Below are 24,932 nucleotides of genomic sequence, written 5' to 3' on the forward strand. Positions count from 1 at the left end.
TTGTTTACACTAGACTTTAGGCTGTGTCTACACTGGGATTTTTAAGATCCCTAATTCCCCAATTGGTGCAGTTCCACAAGTGGTAGCTACTCTGATGGATTTAGGCCTGGTCTACACTAGGATCTTAAATCGAATTTAGCAGCGTTAATTCGAACTAATCGCTCAACCGTCCACACCAGGAAGCCATTTAATTCGAACTAGGGGGCTCCTTAGTTCGAATTTGGTACTCCACCCCGACAGGTGGAGTAACGCTAAATTCGCACTTGCTAGCTCGAATTAGGCTAGGTGTGGATGCAAATCGAACTTAGTAGCTCCGGGAGCTATCCCACAGTGCACCACTCTGTTGACGCTCTGGACAGCAGTCCGAGCTTGGATGTTCTGGCAGCCACAGAGGAAATGACCCGGGAAAATTTGAAATCCTTTTCCTGTCTGGACAGTTAGAATCTCATTTCTTGCTTTGACATCGGGGCGAGCTCCGCGGCACCTGCAACGATGCAGAGCTCTCCAGCAGAGGAGTCAGCCCAATGCAAGAATAGAAAGAGATCCCCAGCATGGACAGACCGGGAAGTCCAGGATCTGATCGCTGTGTGGGGCGAGGAGTCTGTGCTGTCGGAGCTGCGCTCCAACAAGCGTAATGCAAAGACCTTCGAGAAGGTCTCCCAAGCCATGACACAGAAAGGATACAGCCGGGATGCGATGCAGTGCCGCGTGAAAGTCAAGGACCTGAGGCAAGGCTATCAAAAAGTCAGAGCGGCAAACGGACGCTCCGGAGCACAGCCCCAGACATGCCGCTTCTACGAGGCACTGCATGCCATTCTCGGTGGGTCTGCCACCACTGTCCCACCACTGACCGTGGACTCAGTGGATGGCATAGTGAGCCAGGACAGTTCCTACTCGATGTTCGCCGATGGGCAAGACGACGAAGGGTCCGTGGAGGAAGGCGCAGGCGACAGCGAACACAATGCCGCTTTCCCTGACAGCCAGGATCTGTTCCTCACCCTCACAGAGATCCCCTATCAACCCTCACCGGCCGTGAACCCGGACTCAGAGTCAGGGGAAGGATCAGGCGGTAAGTCGTATAAACAAGAAAATATTTATTTGCTCGAAAACATGTATACCAAAAATATAAATTCTATCTATAAATACTATATCTAAAAGTTTTTAAAGGGAAACTAAACGAACAGTAGGTCTACACAGATTGGGATGGAACAATAGTCCTCCATGGACAATTCCACAAATGCTTCAAACAGTTCCTCAAATACCCTCCGCAGGAGGTTTCGAGGAAGAGGTGCCCTATTTGGTCCTCCGGTGAAGCTCACTCTTCCACGCCATGACATCCTCAGATACAGGGGAACCATCGCCTCTACCAGCATGGCCGCGTAGGGTCCCGGTCGGTGAAGTGCTTCCCTTAACATCCTTTCTTTCTGCACTCGAGAGACACGCCTCAGGGTAATCTCGTTACTGAAGTGCTGCATCTAATTAGGGCAATTAGCGAATAGTTACTGTTCTTAATGGTTTACTTATACTTTGCATAACAAAGCCCCGCGCTTAGCAGCCACGTGCTGTAGGCCACACAGGAAAAGCATACATTGATCTTTCCCCTGCAGTGTCGGGAGTGGCTGCAAAAGGGTCATAGTATCTGATTTCCAGATTGCCGTTAGCACGACGGCACAGCTATCCGTTAACTGATAAGCATAATGTACTGTAAGGCTTACCAGGACTCTCTGCTAGAGGGATTCTGCTCTCTCTCCCGACTTCTCCGCTCTCCTGTGCAATGGCGCAGCCAATCAGAGCGTAGGCCAAAATGTTGTGCTTCTCTGGAGACCACGTGACACTTGTTGTCCGGTACGGTCTTCTTCATGGAAATTGACTAGACGGTGTTCACTGTTCGCGAAAATGTATCTGTACAAGGAAATCACTAACTTTCCCCATCACACAGCTTCGGGTCCTTCCCGGACTGCCCCGGCATCCCCCTCGCAGAGACTGGCAATGATTAGACGGCGAAAGAAGAAGACTAGGGACGACATGTTCGCTGAACTGATGGTCTGCTCCCGAGCAGAGGCTGCAGAGCAGAAACACTGGAGGGAGACCCTATGTGAGCAGCATCGCACACTCATGGAACGTGAGGATAGGTGGCGGCAGGAAGACCAGCAGACCACCCAAACGCTGCTTGGTCTCATGAAGGAACAAACGGACACGCTTCGTCGCCTTGTTGATGTCCTGCAGGACTGCAGGCTGGAGGACAGGGCCCCCCTGCAGTGTCTCTGCAATTGCCCTCACCAGCCTAGAAGTCCTGGCCCCCCCTCACCCAAAAGTACAAGACGGAGGGGTGGTAGAGGACGTGAGAACTGTCACTGAACCAGAGCAGAGCGGCCGTGTACCCCGCACTTCTCACGTTAGAAATTTGTAGAAGTGCTTCCCTTATAGGCTCAGCCAGTCCCAAATCCAAGGTTCATCCCCCCACTGTTTATTAGATTAATAAAAGCTGTTTGCTGTTAATCACTGTTTCCGTCATGTCTTTCCTGTCAGAGGATTTTTCGGTGTATGGGGTGGACAGGGGTTTCATACTTGCACGGTATAGCCTACAGTACCAGGGTACAGACTTGGGGAAAGGATCAACTGCGGGGCACACACACACTGCAGTCAGTAGGCACCAGGGTCATTCTGTGTTGTGTATGCTGCCCCTGTTCATTTCGTAATGTGTATAATTGTCCAGGGTCCTAGCGCCTGTCACGCCATTACTGTGAAGGCAGGCTGCCCTTACGATGCACTTGCAACGGATCCACGAGCCTATCCGCTGCCCTGAGCCCCAACAAGAGCCCTCATCCACGGACAGATAGTCACCCTTCTCCCACACCCATCACCCCTTCCCACGCAGAAACCCGCAGCCCACTGCCGTCATCCAAACCCCTATGCAAAGAAGGCACCACTCGCCCCTTCCTGCAAACCCTCCCCTTCATGCAGAACCACTGTCATCCGTCCCCCACCCCAGAGACCTATGTAGGAGCAGGAGGATGTCAGTCCTCTATGGAGGAAGCGCTCTGTACGTCAGTGCACACCGTGCCCAGCACAGTATGCGTCCATGTCTCAACACCAGAACAGAAATGCAAAGTAAAAGAAAGATTTATTAATAATGAGTGTAACAATTACTTTGCTTAAAAACGTGCTTTGGAAGTGGGGGAAACTTGGAGAACAAGGCATGTAGCCGCAGATCCAAATCGACACAAACTGACACAGGCCCAGGGTCAGTTTCTCTTGAAAGCAAGTGGAGAGTCATAGGTTACCCTGATCTCCGAGGAAACTTGCTTTCAAAGCCTCCCGGATACAGAGCGCTTCCCGCTGGGATATTCTCACGGCACGGGTGTCTGGCTGAGCGTAAACTGCAGCCAGGCGATTTGCCTCAACCTCCCATCCGGACAAAAAGGCCTCGCCCTTGCTCTCACACAGATTGTGCAGCACACAGCAAGCAGCAATAACTACGGGGATATTCTTTTCGCTGATGTCCGAGCGAGTGAGTAAGCTCCGCCATCTCCCCTTGAGACGTCCGAAAGCACACTCCACCACCATTCTGCACTTGCTTAGCCGGTAGTTGAAGAGTTCCTTCTCACTGTCCAGGGCGCCTGTATAGGGCTTCATGAGCCAGGGCATTAGCGGGTAGGCTGGGTCCCCGAGGATCACTGTAGGCATCTGCACATCCCCAACCGTTATTTTGTGGTCCGGGAAGAAAGTACCTGCCTGGAGGAGTCTAAAGAGACCAGAGCTCCTGAACACACGCGCGTCATGAACCTTGCCCGCCCACCCGACGTTGATGTTGGTAAAACGTCCCCTATGGTCCACTAGTCCTTGCAGCACCATGGAAAAGTAGCCCTTTCGGTTAATGTACTCGCTGGCCTGGTGGGCCGGTGCCAGGATAGGGATGTGAGTCCCATCTATAGCCCCACCGCAGTTTGGGAATCCCATCGCGGCGAAGCCGTCTATGATGACCTGAACGTTTCCCAGGTTCACTACCTTTGAGAGCAGTTGCTCAACAATTGCGTGGGCTACTTGCATCACAGCAACCCCCACGGTAGATTTGCCCACGCCAAAGTGGTTCGCTACTGACCGGTAGCTGTCTGGCGTGGCAAGTTTCCAGAGGGCTATGGCCACTCGCTTCTGCACACTCAGGGCTGCTCGCATCCGGGTGTCCTGGCGCTTCAGGGCAGGGGCCAGCAAGTCACAGAGTTCAAGGAAAGTGCCCTTACGCATCCTGAAGTTTCGCAGCCACTCTGTGTCATCCCAGACCTGCAGCACTATGCGGTCCCACCAGTCCGTGCTTGTTTCCCGGGCCCAGAATCGCCGTTCCACAGCATGAACTTGACCCATTGCCACCATGATCTCCACTGCCCGGCGTACCCTGCTTTCTGAGAGGTCTGCGCCACTCTCCTCACCGCGCTGCCGGAGCCTCCTCGCCCGATTTCTCAGTAGCTGACTGTTGCACAGGTGGACGATAAGGTGCGAGGAGTTGACAACGGCCATAAGTGCAGCGATGATCGCAGTGGGCTCCATGCTCGCAGTGCTGTGGCGTCCGCGCTGTAACCGACCAGAAAAGTGCGCGAACAGATTTCCCGCCAGCGCTTTCAGGGAGGGAGGGCGTTTGTGAGTGACGGTTGAATGATGACAGTTACCCAAAACCACCCTCGACACATTTTTCCCCCAGCAGGCATTGCGAGCTCTACCCAGCATTCCAATGGGCAGCGGGGAGTGCGGGAACTGTGGGATAGCTTCCCACAGTGCACCGCTTCCAAAGTCGACGCTGGCCCCGTGAATGTGGACTCAGAAATTCGAATTAGTGTCTTTAGTATGGATACACAAATTCGACTTCATAAGGTCGAATCCACAAATTCGAACTAAGTTGATTCGAAATAGTCTTGTAGTGTAGACAAGGCCTTAGTATAGACAGAGCTGAAACCCTATACGGTGGTAAAATCATATCTGAGCACCCGAGCCCTGTCTACAGTACATCTTCCATCATTGAGGCAGCTCAACGGATGATATCAATGGTGGGAACTCTATAACAGATAAAGCATCAGCAAGCACTGGTATTGCCTAGACTGGCACTGAGCAGGATGAGATCACAAGGTGGTTAAAACGCCAGCAGCTTGTTTACACTAGGGTGCCACCATGTCTACTATTGGTGGAGCTGAACTATGGTAGCAATTTTGGGAAATGTTAGAGGTAAAAAAAGCTAGCGTAGCTTTCTCTTCTCGCTGTCATGAACTATTCTTCAGGCAAGGCAAGGCAGAGAGTTAGTGCATTAATCTTTCACCTCTGGGAGTCAAGACCTCTGGGTTCTAATCTCTGCTCTGCCAGTAAGTTGCTAGGTGACCTCCTTGTACCAGTTATTTAACATTTATGTGCCTCAGTTTTGCCATCTGTAAAATGGGGCTAATGATAATTACCGACCTCATAAGGCTGCTGTGGGAAATTAACATTTGCAAAATGTCTTGAGATCTTCCAATGGAGCACACTGGAAGAAGTGCAACATATTATCATTATGGGCCTTTCACCTCTAGAAGTGTTCCATCCAGGTTATGGCTGAGGGACATTGCTAGGGCAGTATAGTGAACCTAGCACTACTGCTGTCCATGATCTATCTTTTCGGTGGAAAAGTGATAGTAAATTACTAAAGAGGACTTTAGTCTCCAGGATTGTCTTACATAAATACCCCAGAAATAAAAAGAAAGATACAATGTTTATCTTTCAATTGTAACCCCCCTCCCCAAAACCCTATTTGTCTTTTTTTACAATTATTTGGAACATCTCTGGAGGCAAATGTCCCTCTCAAAGTCACTTTGTGGTTACAGTTGCTTTGACTCTGGAAATTTGCACTGTTCCCTGTTGCTTCTTCTGAATTTACCAACAATAAATAAAAGGATAAAGATCTGACTCAGCATGTCTCTAATCCTGCAGCTCCAGAGATGTCATGTTTGGCCTAGCATAAATGCTTTCTTTACAGCTGTAGAAAAGATGAAAGATCTGTCTTTTATCAATCTTAGTCCCCTTCCACACAGACTCCAATTCCAGTTCTGCTTCTCATATCCCTATCTTGCTTGAAGTTAACTAGGTTTAAAAACAAACCCTCAGTCATTTTTCGTAAAGTCATTTTTATTGCTCATGAAAGGATGGGTGTGAGCAAACTGGGGTCTGGAATTTATCTTCTGAGAGAGGATGTTATGGGAGATTTTCCTTCCAGACAATGTTCTCCTTTAACCTGGAAGGACTTCCCTGTTGGGGAATGAGGTTAACAGTCATTGTTCCCAATCCATGCAGTCCATAGTCACATCTGAATTGCTACCTGCTATAAAGTTGCCACTTTTAAAATTTGTCCTCTGGGGCAGCGTCGTAGCATTACAATGTTCATGCACCATCGCATTGCCAAATGTGTTAATATAGGAAAATCCTAACTGTCTTAAAAACCAGAAGAAAAAGAAAGTTTCCAACAGGCATCTGTCATAGAAAAAAGTTTCTCTAGAGAATGTTGTGCAGTGCACCAATAATGTAATATAGCCATCATAATTAACTGTAAAATATTAAAAAATACTATGGTATTTAATGAGATACAAAGTAGAAAAATGTAATATAAATGAGAAAAATTCCCATTAGATCATTTGCATGAGGAGAGTCCAGTGAACCAGGACAGAGCCCTATTTCCAGCTCTTTCATAGATTTGATGTGTGAATTTGGGAAATTCATTTTCCCACTGTACCTCTGTTCCCATGGCTGTAAAATTGGAACATTAGTACTACTCACCTATGGAAAAAGCCTTGTGACTACAGATGATATATGCTAAGTATTATAAACTACCTTTTAAAAATTTCATAGCAGTTACTTTGCATACCGGGCTGCAGTGTCTCTTGCCAGTTCAATTCCTCCTTCCTCCACCTTCCCAGGGATGATGCAGGACTAAGCTCTTGACTTGCCATGGTAATGTAGAATGAGAACAGCTTGCTCCAAGTCAGACACATGTTTCACAGTACTGCTCTGCATCCAGATTGCTGAGGGGAAATCCACAGCTCTTCTACCTCTTGCCAGCACTGTGGCTGTGTCTACACTAGCCATTTTTCCCTACAATTTCCCAGTGTTGCTAACACCAGTTCAGCTCCACCCATAATACCAACAGCAAGTGGGCCACTAGCATTTTAACTACCATGCCTTTCTCTGCTCACAGCTGGTCTAAATGACATGGTGGTTGAAAGAGAGACATGGTGTGTAAGGTAATATCTTTTATTGGACCCACTTCTGTTGGTGAGAGAGACAAGCTTCTGAGATACACTGAGCTCTTCTTCAGAGCTGGGAAAGGTATTCTCTGTAATATCCTGAGACAAAAAAGACTACAAACACTGCAAACAGTGATTATTAAAACATCATTGGCACATTGCTTAGAGTAGAGTTCTCACCAGCAGAGCTGCAAAATTGGTAACAAATTTTAGGGGGGGGGGGGAAAGCTAGTGTAGACCCAGCCTGCATGGCTATCAGCATCACTAGCATATACTTTAAGTAAATCAGCTTATGTAATAAATCTGTGGGCATGTACATACACAAAAAGTGTATGATTTCCAGCTAAACCACATATGACTGGAAGATCATACTACAGAGCTCCAAAAAAACAGGCCTCTGAGATAAAGGAGAATTTCAGTATCACGCTGGGAAGCCAGTTTTAAAACTGGCTTCAGGAAATAATATCTTTAAGGCATTTACCTTGTGATCCAAGGGATCACTCAAGTCTGAACAAAGCTCATAGCCTCTTTGTAATCAAAGCTTTAGTGCAGTGGTCCCCAACGTGGTGCCCGCAGGCACCATGGTGCCCTCCGGGGCGTTTATGTGTGCCCGCCTAATGCCCCGCAGGGGAGAGAAGCCGTAGCCCTGCGCCTGCCAGGGACAGAGAACTCAGGCTGCGGGCGCAGTGTTCTCTGTTCCCGGCAGGTGCAGGGCCTGCCTAATGCCCCACAGGGGAGAGAAGCCGTGGCCCTGCGCCTGCCAGGGACAGAGAGCTCCGGGGATGCAGGCTGAGGGCGCCGGTGTTCTTGGTCCCCGGCAGGCGCAGGACCCGCCTAGTGCCCAGCAGGGGAGAGAATCCGGGTCCCCGCACCTGCTGGGGACAGAGTACTCCGGGGCTGCGGGCGCCAGTGTTCTCTGTCCTCGCAGCTTCTCTCCGGCTTCTCTCTTCTCTCTGGATTCATAGATTATGTAATATTAAATATGTTTTTTGTATTATTTAATGTACAAATACAAAATAAGCCTTGAAAAATTGTTGGCACCTGCCACACTCTTCTGAAAACATGAATGTGCTACTGGTCACCAAAAGGTTGGGGACCACTGCTTTAGTGTCTAGCAGAAAAATTGAGCAGGTCTCTCCAGCAGAGGGCAGTGATACACATACATAAAAGCCAGAACATCACATACATGCCACCTGCTTTACATACTGCCTGAGTGAGATACTGTTTTCATGGTATGTAAACATTTTCCAAAAGTAATTCACATCAGATAGTGATGTTTGTGAATGTTCTGGCTGTAGTGGGATCCCTCCTTTGTCAATCCCACCATGCTTGAAAACTCAGTCAAATTATGTAACATCTAGTATAATCAAATACATACACACAAGCTATGGTCAAACTCTGCTAATGATCTCCACGACATTAAAAAAAACTAAGGATTTCCAAGATAATTCTGACAAACCATCCAGTCTCTTCATCGGCTGGGGCTCACTATATGTGACTTGTATGGCGCTGTGTTCATGATCACTTGTGAGAGACTCCCCTGTAGAACCCTGGGACAGTGAAATGAAGCACATATTTACAGCCCACTTATAAACCCCTTTAAAATAGAGGTTTCTAGCCAAAAATCAAGAACTCAGTTCTAGTGGCATTAACAGTAAGACTGCTGGCTTTATGTTTGTAAAGTGCTTTGAAAATGTTAGCCAACCCCAACATCCTAGGAAACAGGTATGTTACTATTTCCTCATTTTATAGAAAGGGAAACAGGCACACTGAGGTTAGTTACCCACAGCCACACAGAGCAGTGTTATAGTAATCAGAAGGTCTTTTAGAGTTCATTACAAACTACATATTCCCTTACATTTTCCTATATCCTTAAAACACTTAGTATTTTAATTGCTTCCCCAAAGCTCTACCACTAACCATGAATGCTCCAGAACTGCTATGTACACAAAAGCGATTGTTAGTAAATATTGGACTTGAAAAGACTGCACGTCTCTGTAGTTATTCCTTCTTCCTCTTCCTGTATCACATCTCCCAATTAAAACAAATGTGTCCCCAAAGAACCTGGGAGGAGAAGCTTCATTAACAAACAATTTAAGTGAGTTAGAAGTCTGATCCCTGGTGTATGCAGTATCAGTAATTAGCCAAAAGGCACCATCTTTGCTGTCAGCAATGAGGCTCAGGCTCAATAAAAATTAAACTTTCCTATGGGCAAGGACTCCCCTGGGGACTCACATATATTAATACATTTGCCACCCACCTGTTGCTTTCTGTCAGAGAAACTGGGACACAGCTGGAAACTAGGTGACTGCTAAATCAGCAAAATGGTTCCTGGAAAAGAACTGATTCTTTTTTATGTTGTTTAGCTAGTCTGGATTAATATTTTCTCTCGTCAGATGCTTTAGTGCAAGTGATTACACAGGTTCTTGATAGCAGTGTGCTCACAATTGTTCCCATAATCAATCTAAACTGGTATAAATTCAACAAAAGTGTTTTATAAAGTAGGGTCCCTCCCTAGTGCAAATACAGTTGTTTATAACATAATCAGGCCCTGGGATCAGGCTGAGCCAGTACTTAGCACTGCCAAGATCACAACATTTTGAAACTGAGTTTCCCAGCTGTTCTGAACATAGCCACGTGCAGTCAATAGTGTTAGCTATTTCATTGCTTATCACGGTAGCAGAACCATCCACCTACTCTGCAATTACAGGCAGAATTAGGAGTTCAGATACAATAGTGATGAGAGCACTATATAGGAACCTGAGTACATTCCAGTAGAATAGCTTGGGATTGTGGCTGCAGCTTGAGTTGAGTCTCACCACCTTTCCCTTCTACTAATCTGTCCTCTGAGTTAGACTCCTACCTACAATATCCTGGGAAACTGTGCCAGATTCTGCTCTCCAATACACGTCCAACTCACAATGAAGTCAACAGGAGTTGCAAGGATGTATCTCATGACAGAATTTGGCCACTGAGCCAAATTCCCCCCAGTCTAACACTATTGACATCATGGGAGTTGCAGCACAGATAAATCTGGCCCACGGTATTTAAACACAGTTGATAATCTATTAAGGATGGATACAATGCAGCAACAAATACTTTCCAGTCTGGACATTCTAATGACATCTTCTAAGAGCTGGAATGTTTTGCTAATTATCATTATGTTGCATTGAATTCTATAATACAGTGCATAGGTACACTTATTAAAACTTTTTTGCAAGGTCAGGTCTTTTTTCTTCATCTGTTCAGAGACAGAATGGCTTAAAAAGACAATGTAAGCAGCTTGCATAATATACTAAGTGCGTGTGATCATGTTTGCAGCTAGTGTTTGGCCTGCTTCAAAGTTAAAAGCCTTGTACTCACTCCCAGCTAACAGTGTTGCTTCGTTAGCACATGTGTTGGGGCATTGTGATTTTGGTCCTGATGGTCACTGGTGCTACTCTCCCATTGATGAGCTTATGTTACAGCTTACATTGAAAACTCCACCCTAAGGAAACCAAACATGTTCAGTGTTGGTCTAACTTTGTATCCAGTGAAATCAATGGGACTTTAATGGGAACAGAGTAAGGCCAACACTGAGTGCTTTTAAAAATTCCATTCTTAAATTACAGTAGAATGTGTAACTCATTACTGGGTGAGTCCTGCAAAGAGCAGAGCACCCTTTACTCCCATATAAACTGAGGTCACTCGGCGCCATCATAGGGTCAGCTTCTATAATCTCAACATTCTCATTCAGCCTGTAAGAAACTCAAAAGGTTGAACTCATACAAATAAAATGCTCCATTTATCAAATAATTAGTAAATGACTGTCCAGCAAAGAATAATTATAAACCTCAGATCTTGATGGCAGCACAGGGCATGTGGCCATAACTGTCACAAGTTACACCTCCAGAAACCAATCACCACCTTCAAAAAGCAGGTTATTAAATCTGAACCTGAGAATGTTCTGAAATGTTCAGTTCTTGTCAGGAAATCCTGACTGATAGCAACCCCTTCTCATTACCTCCACTTTGTTTTTCAGAGGTAACACTGATTCCAATTTCTGCACTGGAATCTCAGATTTCATGAGTGATGATGGAGGATCAGTGGGATGGGCAAATGGACATACCCAGAACAGCCATCTGATGGTCTTAATTCTCATCAATGTCGTAGATCCTGTGTTGGTTTATGCTCACCTTTCGCAGAAGAAAGCAGATGCGCTCAATGTTTCTTAGTCTCTCTCGCTGTCAAAGAAAGGTGGGAAAAAAGGTGGTGGGAGGTTATATTGTGTAATTAATTGAAGAAAATATATCACAAACATAATGGGCCAAAACCATCCATGGCTTATATCCAGATATTAACAAAGTTGCACAAGGGATGAATTTGGCCTAGTAATATTTATCTCTCATATATTACTTTAAAATTGATTCACTCAGTTGTCTAAACACTCTTGTGAGGAAGGTTATTATTATTCCCAGTAACATATGAGAAAACAAACCAGAGACAAAACGGAGACCTAAAGTTAGCAGGGCAACAACTTTGAAGTCAGTATTTGTGCCTTCTTACACTAAGGCTGAATTGGTCCAGAGAGACTGAGGCACAAACATTCAGATTCCCACTAACTTCAGTAGTGGTTCCACACAGAGAACATTTGTTTAGATAGGTACCTCTATAATTGCCAAGACATTCTATCAATGTGCAACTTTTATAGTTGATCAGGCTACTACAGTGTATTTGTAATATGCTAGAAATATCCTTTTAAAACAGAAGACATATTTATATGAACTGAAAGATACTGGACTTGAGGATTCCAGTGTTTAGACAATGCAGGCTCAGCTGATGCAAGGAAAGTCAAAACAAATAACTTTAACAGGCTTTCTGTTAAATGGATCACAGGTGAGAAATTCACTAGCAAAACAATGTTCCGCTCTGCGTAGACACATCACTCAAGCCACCAGACAAGATTTTGCTCTTGGTTACATCAGGGTACATCCAAAGTAATGCCATGACACTCAATGGAATGACTCTGCATTTACTGCGGTTAGCTCAGAACAGACTCTGTTGCACTGTGCCTAAGAGGAGTGAGCAATTCAAAAGTAAGTGAAGTTTTACACCTCTTCTTACAAGAAATTAGAGAAGTGCCTTGGTTTGTACCATACAGTCTCCTGAGGGAGGTTAAGCTTTTTCTCTAGACATTGCAAAAGCTACTATGTACAGTCACCTTTCTGAAACAAATAATGAGATGAACCAATGTGTGAAGCCAATTCTCTCTACGCCTTCTGTGTTTTTCAAACTGTTTTAAGCTGATTCCATTTTGTGAGGATTATATTTCTCCTAAAAAAGGTTTAAGTTTGGGAAAACAGTGGAAGGTACAACAGTAATATTTTGCCTTTACATGACACCTTTTATGTCAAGAAACTCCTCAGACTATGATGCTATCCTGCAAAGGGGTCCACGTGGTTGGACTCTTACACCTGCGCAAAGCACCGTTGGCTTCAATGGGAAGTCCATGTGGATGTAAGATTCTGCCACCATAGCTCCCCATTGCAGGTCTGGGGCTAAATATGCCTGGTCTTCTGGAAGAGGAAATGCTTTAGACTCTACAGTGGGAGTCAGGTGACCCGAGTTTGAGTCTCAACTCTGCCATAGTCTTCCTGACTGATCTCTCTGTGACTCAGCTTCCTCTCTGTAAAATGGGGATAATAATACTCCCTTACCTAGCAGGGGTGCTGTGAGAATAAATTGATTAGTACCAGACATTAAAATAGTATGATCTGGAGTCCACACAATTAGCTAGATGGAAATGTGGGCACCAACTGATACACAATAGGGGAAGAACGAAAAACATTTGGTGAATGACACCAGAGCAAATGCCTCCTCTCATAAAAATCTCTCCTAGTGTGCTAGAATAACACCCATTAACATCCACACTGAACAGGAAAAAGTAACAGAAAGTTTGCTAGGTGAGAGTCAAAATGGTGCTACTGACACAGAATAACTTGCAGGATTTTATTGGACACTGTGTAATGTTTGTTCAGAATAAATGAAAATTCCTGAACATTCTGGGATTAATGAATTAATGAATTAAATCACTAACGTGATTTGAACAGGGACACACAGACATTGACTTTCTTATCCTGGAAGCCAATTACATTAGTATTCTAAAACAAAAGCAATTTCTCTCTCTAGGGCACTATACAAGTTTAGGAACAAAATATATTAATGGGACGTGATGCAGAGATAGACACAGAAAGTGTGCCTGTATCACAAGATGAGGACAAAAATGCATGAGGAGAATTAAGAAAAACTGATAAATAGGCCTAAATATTACTTTCATAGAAAAAGCTGCAATATATTTCAGTTGAGATTGTTCCCTACAGTTTCCATTTTCAGTTACTATTTTAGGGGTGGATTTATTTTAGTAGATTAACAGATACAATTACTTACATAAACATACATATTAACTTTAGACTGGCTCAATGATTCTGTAGTACAAAGCTACTTGGGAGACTCAAGTTCAAGACTACTCTTAAGATGTCATATTCAATGGTGGTATAAAAGGTGGCATAAGTTACATTTTGGGAATAAACTAGTCATGAAACGGATTTAAGTGGCCAAGTATTGTAATTCGAATCTGGTTAGCATTTGGTGGCAGTGCAAGATACGTATAACTTACACCAATTTGATGTTATGTGGGGACAAAAATCAGCCTGTAGTGAAAACAAATGCAACTCCCAATGAATTCTGCCTTCTGTTCTGCTGGTATTAATGTGGGGTAACTTCACTGAAGCCAGTGGAATCACTCTGATGAACACTGGCTCACCTGAGAGCAGAATTTGCACCTGCTTAAACCAGGAATGTTGGGAAGAGGTCAAGAATATGTTAAAATAAGGGAAGAGGGAAAGCTGTCTCTTAGCCATTGGCTGGACCTCCTGGTACATGCCCTTACTTTTTAAAAAGAACAGGAGTACTTGTGGCACCTTAAAGACTAACAAATTTATTTTAGCATGAGCTTTCGTGAGCTGCAGCTCACTTCTTCAGATGCATAGAATGGAACACACAGACGGGAGATATTTATACATACAGAAAATAGATTTCCCTATGTTCCCTATGTTAAGTTCTCCTCACACCTTCTATGGGCCATCTTAATTATCACTTCAAAAAGTTTTTTTTTCCTCCTGCTGATGATAGCTCATCTCAATTGATTAGACTCTTCCTGTTGGTATGCATACTTCCACCTTTTCATGTTCTCTGTATATATAAATATCTCCTGTCTGTGTGTTCCATTCTATGCATCTGAAGAAGTGAGCTGCAGCTCACGAAAGCTCATGCTAAAATAAATTTGTTAGTCTTTAAGGTGCCACAAGTACTCCTGTTCTTTTTGCAGATACAGACTAACACGGCTGCTACTCTGAAACCTTACTTTTTAAGTTATACTCATTTTGCGGTCACACAGCTGATGCCAAATCTTTGCCACTTACCCAATATGTAATCTATACAACTGTTTCTGTCCCCATAGAATTTGTCCCACAGACTTTCAAAGGAGATGCACCCCTTTCTTCCAGTCTACATTTAGTTAAATTTGGCCCAGGCTCCTACATAACTGACAGATTGCTGAAGCATAGCAGAGTTTACAGCCTCTTTGTCAAATTATCCTTTACGGTAAGAAGGTGGAACCTCATTGACTTCAGTGGGTTATTCCCCTTTAGTGCAGGGGCGACCTCCAGGCAGAAAGGTGATGATTGCATCCCTCATCAAAGTCCTTGAGTAGTCAGTACAGACAATGGGTCACTCTCGAAGAAGATGAGATAATATCTTTTATTGGACCAACTTCCATTCATGAGAGAGTCAACAAACTTTCAAGCTCTCACCAACAGCAATTGGTCCAATAAAAGATATGACATCACTCACCATGTCTGTCTAATATCCTGGGACCGACACAGCTACAACACCACTGCAAACACTGAAGAAAATGGTCAGCCCACTGCTTGGGTGCAGAGGAGGAAAAGGATTTTAAAAGGGGGAAAGTGTGCCTCAGAATGAAGAGATGCACAAAGCCCCTACAATCACATTTCAACTTCTCCTCTTTCTGAATCTCTAAGTGCTCCCATGCCATCTCCAGCAAGAAAGGGAACTACTTGAGTAAAGATCCACCCTGAGACCATCAGACTAAGATGGGTTGCTAAATCAAGAGTAAACAGCAGCTGCTCTTACAGACTATAACTATATTCATAAGGGACTCTTAAATCAATTTCTATATTTTCCATTGACAGCTCAGCACATCTTCTTCCATTCAATATCTAAAGTTTGGCAAATCTCAGGCTGTACTCACTGCATGAACTGGATTGCACTGGTCTATTGGGCTCTTGAAGTCTGTCCTTAGCTCATCAAATGCGATTATCTGCAAAATAGTTATTTCAAACATTGTAATGACAACAGTAATGCCAGTGAATCCAGGTCTTTTTCTTTATAGTAGTTACTAAGATCTATTTTTACTAACTTTGGTTAAAATTCATCCCAAATATAACTAATGAATGTTTTATTTCATTTTACAGAACCATATATACAAATTCACAAAGCTACCTTCAGCCACAAGATCACTGTACAAAGGAATAAGTCATGCTATAAACAGGACATACATATTGACCCACTGCCAGGTTGAATCACTCCTCCAATAAATGTGCTACTACAGTATTTTTCAGAGATCAAAACTCTAAAAATGAATTCATTTGTCTACAGATAAATGCAATAAGCCATAGTCCTAACATTGAGAGCTTTGGAAAATGGTGTTGTATTGAAATAAGGAAAAGTCAGAAGGCAACTTGATTTAATTGGAGGTGGAGGATTATTTCGCTATTTGAACATTAAAGGGGCTAAGCATAAAATCAGACAAATTAGAAATGAAGAAGACCTGTTATGCCAGTTAGATCATACACCCCCACATCTCACCCCAGTCAAAAAAAGTTTGATCCATAGAGCAAGGATTCTCAAATTTTCATACAGTGTAGATGAGACCAGGTCAACATTTTTTCAGCCTTTTTCTTTGTTTTGTTTCCTTCCAGCTTTTTCAAGTAATAGGAAAATTTTAATGAAAAAATTGTTTTTGTTCACAATTTTCCAATGTTTTTAATATATATTTTTTCATTTTGATTAAAAAACTTTTAGTTTTCAAAAATAGATTTTTTTTATTTTACCGTTTTGTTGCCTTCCCACCGTTTTTTCCTCTCCCCTACCTTTTCTTTCCCACTGAAAAAGTAGAAGGAAGAAAGAAAGGAAAGAACCAAACATGAAACACCCCCTGAAAGCCAAAAAATTGAAAACCGTCATGGGGTGGGCGGTGGAGGGCAAAAACGGAAACAAAACATTTTGCTTTGCTGGGAAAAAACAAACAAACAAACAAACAAACAAACCCAGAAAATTCCATGAAAGTTTTTGAAAGAAACACACACTTTGTTTCCTAAATTTTCCAGGGAAAATATGCTTTAAAAGAACGGCTCTGGTGTAGCCCACACCTTGCTGAGAGATTGGCTCACTTCTCACCCAGTCACAAAGGATCAGAACCAAGCAGGGGATTTGCATTGTCTCCCCACTACCACCAAAGAGCCTCAAAGTTTGGAAGCTCAGGGTCTTGGTGTGGATGGCCCTTTGCCTGCAGTGGCTCTTCCAAGAAGAATGAAGATCTCAGAGATGGTCCGAGGATTATATAGGCTGAACTCCCTGCTTGTTCTGCAAGAGGTCTGGGGAGGTGGAGAACAAATTCTGTCCCTTTGACAGAACTTCCTAAGGAAAACTTGCTGATGAAAACCCCTCAGGTTTTTCCCTCTGGGGAGGGTGGTCTGGCTTTTGCTGTTTACACTCCTCTGTCATTCTGACATCCCACTCCACTGTCTCCTTAGTCACTGCTTAGCCAAGCTGGATAGATTTAGCTCTTTTAATCTTGCCTCATAAGTCAGTCACCTCAGTCCATTCATTATTTTTGTTGTTCTCCTATGAACTCCACCTACTTGGTCTGTATCCTTCTGGTGTTTAAGTACCCTGAACAGACTGGGTCTGAATCTGTTCTACTTACAGTAGTGGGAATCTCCAGTAACTCCATTTAAGTGACTACCGACACATTGGTGTAAAATTGGTTTAAATGAGACAAGAATTGGGCCTACAATTCCCAGTATGGTGTCCTCAGAGTTGACAACAGGTAGACACAACCAACAGATGGTGAATGCAGAAAGGTAGTGGGTACGTCTTCTACACTGAATAAAACCCCAAACCTGTGGCAGTGAATTTCAGAACCCAGGGCTTGCGGTACAGGGCTAAAAACAGAAATGTGGAGATGGTTGCTTGGACAGGAGCATGAGCTCTGAAACCTGGTGAGGGGAGAGGGTGTCAGAGCCCAAGCTCCAGTCAGAGGAGGAACACCTGCACTGCTATTTTTAGTCCATAGTGAGAGTCCCAAAAGCCTGAGTTAGTTGACCAGGCTCTGAGATTCACTGCTGTTTTTTTGCAGCGTAAACGTATCCAATGAGACAGCTGTTCTGAAACTGAAATAAACAGTGGTCACAACATGGAAACTGCCTAGCTTTATGAACAAGTAAGCCTCAAAACAATCCTGTTAAGTAGTTATGATTGTCCCCATTTTACAAATATGGAAACAGAGGTGCAGAAAGGTTGAGACTTGCCAGACCAGAGCCCATATACCACTCTAGTGGCAGAAATGAGAATAAAATCAAGGATTCCAAGTCTCCTGCTCTAACAACACTGTTTCTACCAAGTTATAGAGCATTTAAAATTAAACAATTGTGGCATTTTCAATAGCAAACTACAGGTTGCAATGTATTCAGCTGATAACTCTTCATGTCACAGCATTATTATTAAATGTTTGTTATAGTCTTATTGACGTGAAGGTGCTGCACAAAGAAATGTAGGATAGTCCTTGCCCAGAGCAGCATATAGTTTAAGTGATATATGACAGGCAAGGATGCCAGAATAGACTACATCATTTTTTGTGTCAGTTCATTCTCATGTCACCCACGTAGTTGTTATTGGGGCATTTAGAATCATAGAATCATAGAATTCAAGATCAGAAGGGACCATTATGATCATCTAGTCTGACCTCCTGCAAGATGCAGGCCTCATATGCCGATCCACCCACTCCTTAAGCAAGCGACCCCTGCCCCATGCTTCGGAGGAAGGCGAAAAACCTCCAGGGCCACTGCCAATCTACCCTGGAGGAAAATTCCTTCCCGACCCCAAATATGGCGGTCAGCTGAACCCCGAGCATGCTGGCAAGACTCTCTAGCCATACCCTCTGGAAAAAGCTTAAGGATATCATATCATTGACCCATTGTACTATTTACCAGTGTGGCACTTAATTGACCTATTGACTAAGCCCCTTATCCTATCATACCATCTTCTCCATAAACTTATCTAGCTTAATTTTAAAGTCATGGAGGTCCTTCGCCCCCACTGTTTCCCTCGGTAGGCTGTTCCAGTATAGCACTCCTCTGATGGTTAGAAACCTTCGTCTAATTTCAAGCCTAAATTTCCTGACTGACAATTTATATCCGTTCGTCCTCGTGTCCACATTAGCACTGAGCTGAAATAATTCCTCTCCTTCCCTGGTATTTATCCCTCTGATATATTTAAAGAGTGCAATCATATCTCCTCTTATCCTTCTTTTGGTTAAGGAAAACAAGCCGAGCTCCTCAAGTCTCCTTTCATACGACAGGCCTTCCATTCCTCGGATCATTCTAGTGGCCCTTCTTTGTACCCGTTCCAGTTTGAATTCATCCTTCTTAAACATGGGAGACCAAAACTGCACACAATACTCCAAATGAGGTCTTACCAACGCCTTATATAACGGGACTATCACCTCCTTATCCCTACTAGAAATACCTCGCCTAATGCATCCCAAGACCGCATTAGCTTTTTTAACGGCCACATCACATTGCCTACTCATAGTCATCTTACGATCAACCAAGACCCCTAAGTCCTTCTCCTCCTCCGTTACTTCCAACTGGTGCGTCCCTAGCTTATAACTAAAATTCTTGTTAGTCATCCCTAAATGCATAACCTTACACTTTTCACTATTGAACTTCATCCTGTTACTAATACTACAGTTTACAAGGTCATCCAAATCTCCTGGAGGATATCCCGATCCTTTTCCGAATTGGCAATACCTCCCAACTTGGTGTCATCCGCAAACTTTATCAGCCCACTCCTACTCTTGGTTCCCAGGTCAGCAATAAATAGATTGAATAAAATCGGACCCAAAACCGAACCTTGAGGAACTCCACTGGTAACCCCCCTCCAACCCGACAGTTCCCCCTTCAATACTACCCTCTGCAGTCTCCCCTTTAACCAGCTCCTTATCCACCTCTGGATTTTCATTTCGATCCCCATCTTTTCCAATTTAACCAGTAATTCCTCATGCGGTACCGTATCAAACGCCTTACTGAAATCCAGATATATTAGATCCACCGCATTTCCCTTGTCTAAAAAATCTGTTACTTTCTCAAAGAAGGAGATCAGGTTGGTTTGGCACGATCTACCTTTCGTAAATCCATGCTGTAATCTATCCCAGTTGCCATCGGCCTCATGCTCCGTAACCACCCTCTCTTTTAAAAATTTTTCCATGATTTTGCATACTACAGATGTTAAACTAACAGGCCTGTAGTTATCCGGGTCACTTTTTTTCCCCTTCTTGAATATAGGAACTACATTAGCTAATCTCCAGTCAAACGGCACAATCCCCGAATTTAGAGATTTATTAAAAATCATCGCCAACGGGCCAGCAACATCACTCGCCAATTCCCTTAATATTCTAGGATGAAGATTATCCGGGCCCCCCGATTTACTACCGTTAAGATGTTCCAGTTTGGCTTCTACCTCGGATACCGTAATGTCCACCCCCATATCCTCATTCCCATCAGTCCCTCTATCACTATTCCTTAGCCCTTCATTAGCCTCATTAAAGACCGAGGCAAAATATTCGTTCAGATATTGTGCCATTCCAAGATTATCCCTAATCTCCACTCCGTTTAAAGTTTTAAGCGGTCCCACTTCTTCTTTCTTGGTTTTCTTCCTATTTATATGGCTAAAAAATCTTTTGCTATTGATTTTAATCCCCTTCGCTAGGTCCATCTCCACCCGTCGCTTTGCCTTTCTCACTGCTTCCCTACACCCTCTGACCTCAATAAGGTAGGTTTCTTTGCTGATCCCTCCCATTTTCCACTCCTGGTACGCTTTCTGTTTTTTCTTAATGACCCCTCTAAGACGCTTGCTCATCCAGCTCGGTCTAAAACTGCTACCTACGAGCCGTTTTCCCTTTCTCGGGATACATTCCTCTGACAACTCCTGCAACTTCAACCTGAAGTAACCCCAGGCATCATCTGCCTTTAGATCCCTAAGTATGTTAGTCCAGTCCACTTCCCTAACTAGTCGCCTTAATTTAGTAAAGTTAGCCCTTTTGAAATCGTAAACCCTAGTCTCAGATGCAATATTGATTATCCTCTCATTTATTTTGAAACGAATTAGCTCATGATCACTCGAGCCAAGGTTGTCCCCTACAACTATTTCCTCAACAAGGTCCTCGTTACTCACCAAAATCAGATCTAAAATGGCATCCCCCCTCGTCGGTTCATCAACCACTTGATGAAGGAATTAATCAGCTATCACGTCTAGGAAAAGCTGAGCACTGAATGAGGTATACCGCCTGTTGTGATAGGCACGCGGCACCAGATCCTGCCATAATTGATGCAAAACCTCAGACATATCTCCATTGCTATGATGATCAATACCCTCCACAACACACCTTTCAAGGGGTCCCACACACACTCCTATCACAACATATGGTGTACCTCATGCAATGCATCAAATGCCCCAAACAAACAACTATGTGGGTGAAATGAGGCAATCACTATGCCTGCAAATGAACTCATACAGAAAAATGATAAGACAAAAACACCATATCAGCCATGGGCAAACACTTTTCACAAAATGATCACTCCATATTTGACCCCTCAGTTCTTGTCCTCAAAGGAAACCTGCACAACACCTTCAAAACACAAGCCTGGGAATTTAAACTCATAACTTTATTACACACTAAACATCACTGACTTAATAAAGAAACTGGATTTATGGATCATTACAAGAATCTATAACCCATTAAGCCTCCTTTGTTCTGTGGCTGCAGAAGTGTTACCTGCCCATTTCACCTAAAATGGTCTCTTATGATGTTAACTCCTTATGCTAAACAATTTGTTCCACCTTTTGTTTAGCTATGACATTCTGAGTACTTTTCCCAGACCTAAAGAAGAGCCCTGTGTAAGCTCAAATGCTTGTCTCTCTCTCACCAACAGAAGTTGGTCCAATAAAAGATATTACCTCACCCACCTTGTCTCTCTAAAAGCATAATACACAGAGCCATTGATACCCACAGAATTATCTCCCTCACCTCATCTAAGGTCATAAGCAAGTGGTCTAGTTATTGGTGGACTAGTGTCCACATCACAAAAAACAAAAAAAAACAAAAAAACCCCACCAACACCATCATAGTTGGCAATATTTAATATGCTTGCACTATGATGAGAATGAATGGGCTATGGAGACTGAACTGTCCTCTGACTCGTAGAAGAGATCTTCCAGGTTTGAGTTGAGGAATATTTGTTGGGCACAGAATGGCAGGAAGCTTGTACTGCCACTACCTATGCTGTACTTGTTCTGTGGATGGAAGAAAAAGGTAAGTATTGGAGCTACCTAAGGGGTGGTTATAAAGTTTCTGGTTCTCTACAGTTATTAGAGCGGACTAGAATGTGTTGCAGCAAGGAGCTTAATAAAGGTACGAACTTCCTGGTTAGGAGGTTCTCTAGTTGCTGCTTAAAGCATGTTTCTGTATTTATGATCTCACACTACACTATGCATCTAATAAAACAGAATAAAAGTTCCCTTGATTTATAAATATACTGCCACACTCTGTGGTGACTTTCTCCCCATGCAAGGCCATTAACTCCAAGTGTAAATCAGCACAGAATTTGCCCCAATTTAGACATTCTTATGCTGCATAGTTTACAGATTCGGTGCTGGCATCACCTGTTTCAGAACAGCAACAATTAGGAAGATATTTATAGATGTGCCTCAATTCCCTGCCCATGCATGTTTCTCCGGACAATGACAGCTTTGAATACAGAAGCATTCGCATGAGATTGAGGCTGATTTTCATTCTCCATTTATTTATTCCCACAGAGATCTAACTGAAAATTTCACCTGTCAGTGGCAGGAAGGAATCCAGATCTCTGTGTTTTAGGGAGGCCATTCTAATTTTTGACCACTGAGCCCTTACAGGCGTTTGACTTGAACGCAGGTGTTTGTTTTTTTGTTATTAAACTGACCATGACTGATTTATGGGTAGGAAATCTGCTGAGAATATTCTTTAAGGTGAATTCATGGCTGGTAAAAGGCGCTGCATTGATAACTCTTGGGCTTGAAAATTATAATTTATACACATCTTAGAAAAATCTAAAAATAAAATACTGAGATGAAAATGTACCACAGCCCTGACCTGGAGGGACTACATTCATCGTCCATTCATAGCCCATTCACGGTGTCTTGCCTGTTCAGACTGCCAGCAAAGGTGCCAAGCTAGTGCTGAATAATGTGGTGAACATCTGTCCATGCTGAACTAATCTGAGAACAGCAAACACAGAACAGGCAGTGGTCTCAGCACACCAGCAGGCTAACTGATATCCAGTTTTTTGAAGGCACCATTGTAAAAAAAGAGAGTTTTAAGGAGCAATTTGAAGGAGGATTTTGAGATAGCTTTGTAGATGTTTATGGGGAGTACCTCCCAAGCATGAGGGGCAGGATGGGAGAAAACAAAGGTACTCATCTGAAAACTTTACAAGTGGGTGATGGAGACTGGTATCATTGGCCAATCATAGGCAGGAGTTGACATCTCAATAGTGAAAGTGTTGAAGTGAAGGGCTAGGAAAATAATATTTGCAGCTGCATTGGGTATGAGTGGGACAAGATAGAATTTGTCAAGGCCAAAGAAAAGCATGTTGCACTAATTAAGATGTGAGATGATGAGAGCCTGGATGAGAGTTTTAGCTGCATGTATGGCTTTACCCCAGCTCTAGTCAAATTTCAGTGTGGGACCTTGTATCAAGGCCGTTGTCTCCTGGTTATCCCCTCATGACCAGAAGAGGCTCTGCAGCAGCTTGCCTCTAGTTTCAGTCTCTCTCATGGCTAACACCCTTCCCACCCCGGGGCTGGTTAAATAATAGAACAGTCCTTAAGGTCCTCAAAATAAAGTCCATCACCACATCCCAGAAGCTCATACTCAGCTCTGGCTCTTAGTTCTACCACACAGGGAGGTCTTCTTCTATCCCAGTAAGCTCTTCACAAAGTTGCCACTCCTAGCCCTCCCTAGCGGGAGCTCCACCTTCCACCTCTGATTTGCTTCTCCTGTCAGCAGCTTCCCTGTGCTGAAAGAGAAGGCAGCATATATACTGCTCTCTTTCAGAGAGCTCCTCTTGATTGGCCAAGAGATAAGGAAGCCCATTCCTGCCCTAACCCCACCCTGCTACATTACAGGCCTTTAAAGGGACAGTCTCCTGGTTTTTTTCCTCCACCCCTCCAACTACTAATGCCTTGAAATACTTCCTCTCCTCTGGCCTTGGCCATTTATTGAGGCTTTAAAATGGCATAACACTGATACTGGCCTGAAATGGGAACAGCAAAAAAGTTAGAGATAAACTCTGTCCTCCCTTGCATGCTATCAACTTCTGTTAAGTCTCTAACGGGAGCTTCATGTGTACATCTGAGGGTAATTTGACCCACTGACATTTGATAACTAAATGCAGGTGAAGGCAAGAGATGGGGTGTAGCTGAGATGTAAACTGAAAAACTGTTTCTTCTTCAACTGCCGGATAACATTGGTAATATCTGAAGCAATGTTGCTAAATGTTTGGTGTCTGGTGACCCTGAAGTCAAGGGTTAGCTGGTAAGTATAGGAAGAACTAGTTTTCAGCTCTTGTTTCAAAACTATATTTTTATTTTATTTAATTTTTCCTGGAAATTTATCAGTGTTTACTACAACAAGTGAAAATTGGTGGAAAAAAAATATTTTCTGTGTGAATATAGCCTGGTCTACACTAGGCGTTTAAACCGGTTTTAGGAGCATAAAACCGATTTAACGTCACAACCGTCCACACTAGGAGGCACCTTATATCGATTTTAATGGCTCTTTAAACCGGTTTCTGTACTCCTCCCTAACGAGAGGAGTAACGCTAGTATCGGTATTACCATATCGGATTAGGGTTAGTGTGGCCGCTGATCGACGGTATTGGCCTCCGGGCGGTATCCCACAGTGCACCAGTGACCGCTCTGGACAGCATTCTGAACTCGGATGCACTGGCCAGGTAGACAGGAAAAGCCCCGCGAACTTTTGAAATTCATTTCCTGCTTCCCCAGCGTGGAGATCTCATTAGCACAGGTGACCACGCACAGCTCATCAGCACAGTTAACAATGCAGTCTCCTGAGAATCGTAAAAGAGCCCCAGCATGGACTGCACGGGAGGTACTGGATCTGATCGCTATCTGGGGAGAGGATTCAGTGCTAACAGAACTGCGTTCCAAAAGACGAAATGAAAAAGTATTTGAAAGAATTTCTAAGGCTATGACGGATAAAGGCCACAGCAGGGA

General features: G+C 43.7%; 1 protein-coding gene across 3 annotated transcripts in view; it reads right to left on the reverse strand.

Annotated features, from left to right (window-relative positions):
* CNIH3 (cornichon family AMPA receptor auxiliary protein 3) overlaps positions 1-24,932 on the reverse strand; it is a 136,862-nt gene that overhangs the window by 25,622 nt on the left and 86,308 nt on the right. For 2 of the 3 annotated variants that reach the window (XM_045010944.1, XM_045010943.1), the window contains 2 exons: positions 15,568-15,636; positions 11,432-11,479 (listed from right to left, as the gene is read on the reverse strand). In XM_045010944.1, coding sequence (XP_044866879.1) covers positions 11,432-11,479; positions 15,568-15,636 — 117 coding nt within the window. Of the gene's footprint in view, positions 1-11,431; positions 11,480-15,567; positions 15,637-16,775; positions 17,049-24,932 lie in introns of those variants that run through there. The other variant, XM_045010945.1, reaches the window with a different exon arrangement.

This window comes from Mauremys mutica, chromosome 3, assembly GCF_020497125.1.
Source record: "Mauremys mutica isolate MM-2020 ecotype Southern chromosome 3, ASM2049712v1, whole genome shotgun sequence".
NCBI classification, from domain to species: domain Eukaryota; kingdom Metazoa; phylum Chordata; order Testudines; family Geoemydidae; genus Mauremys; species Mauremys mutica.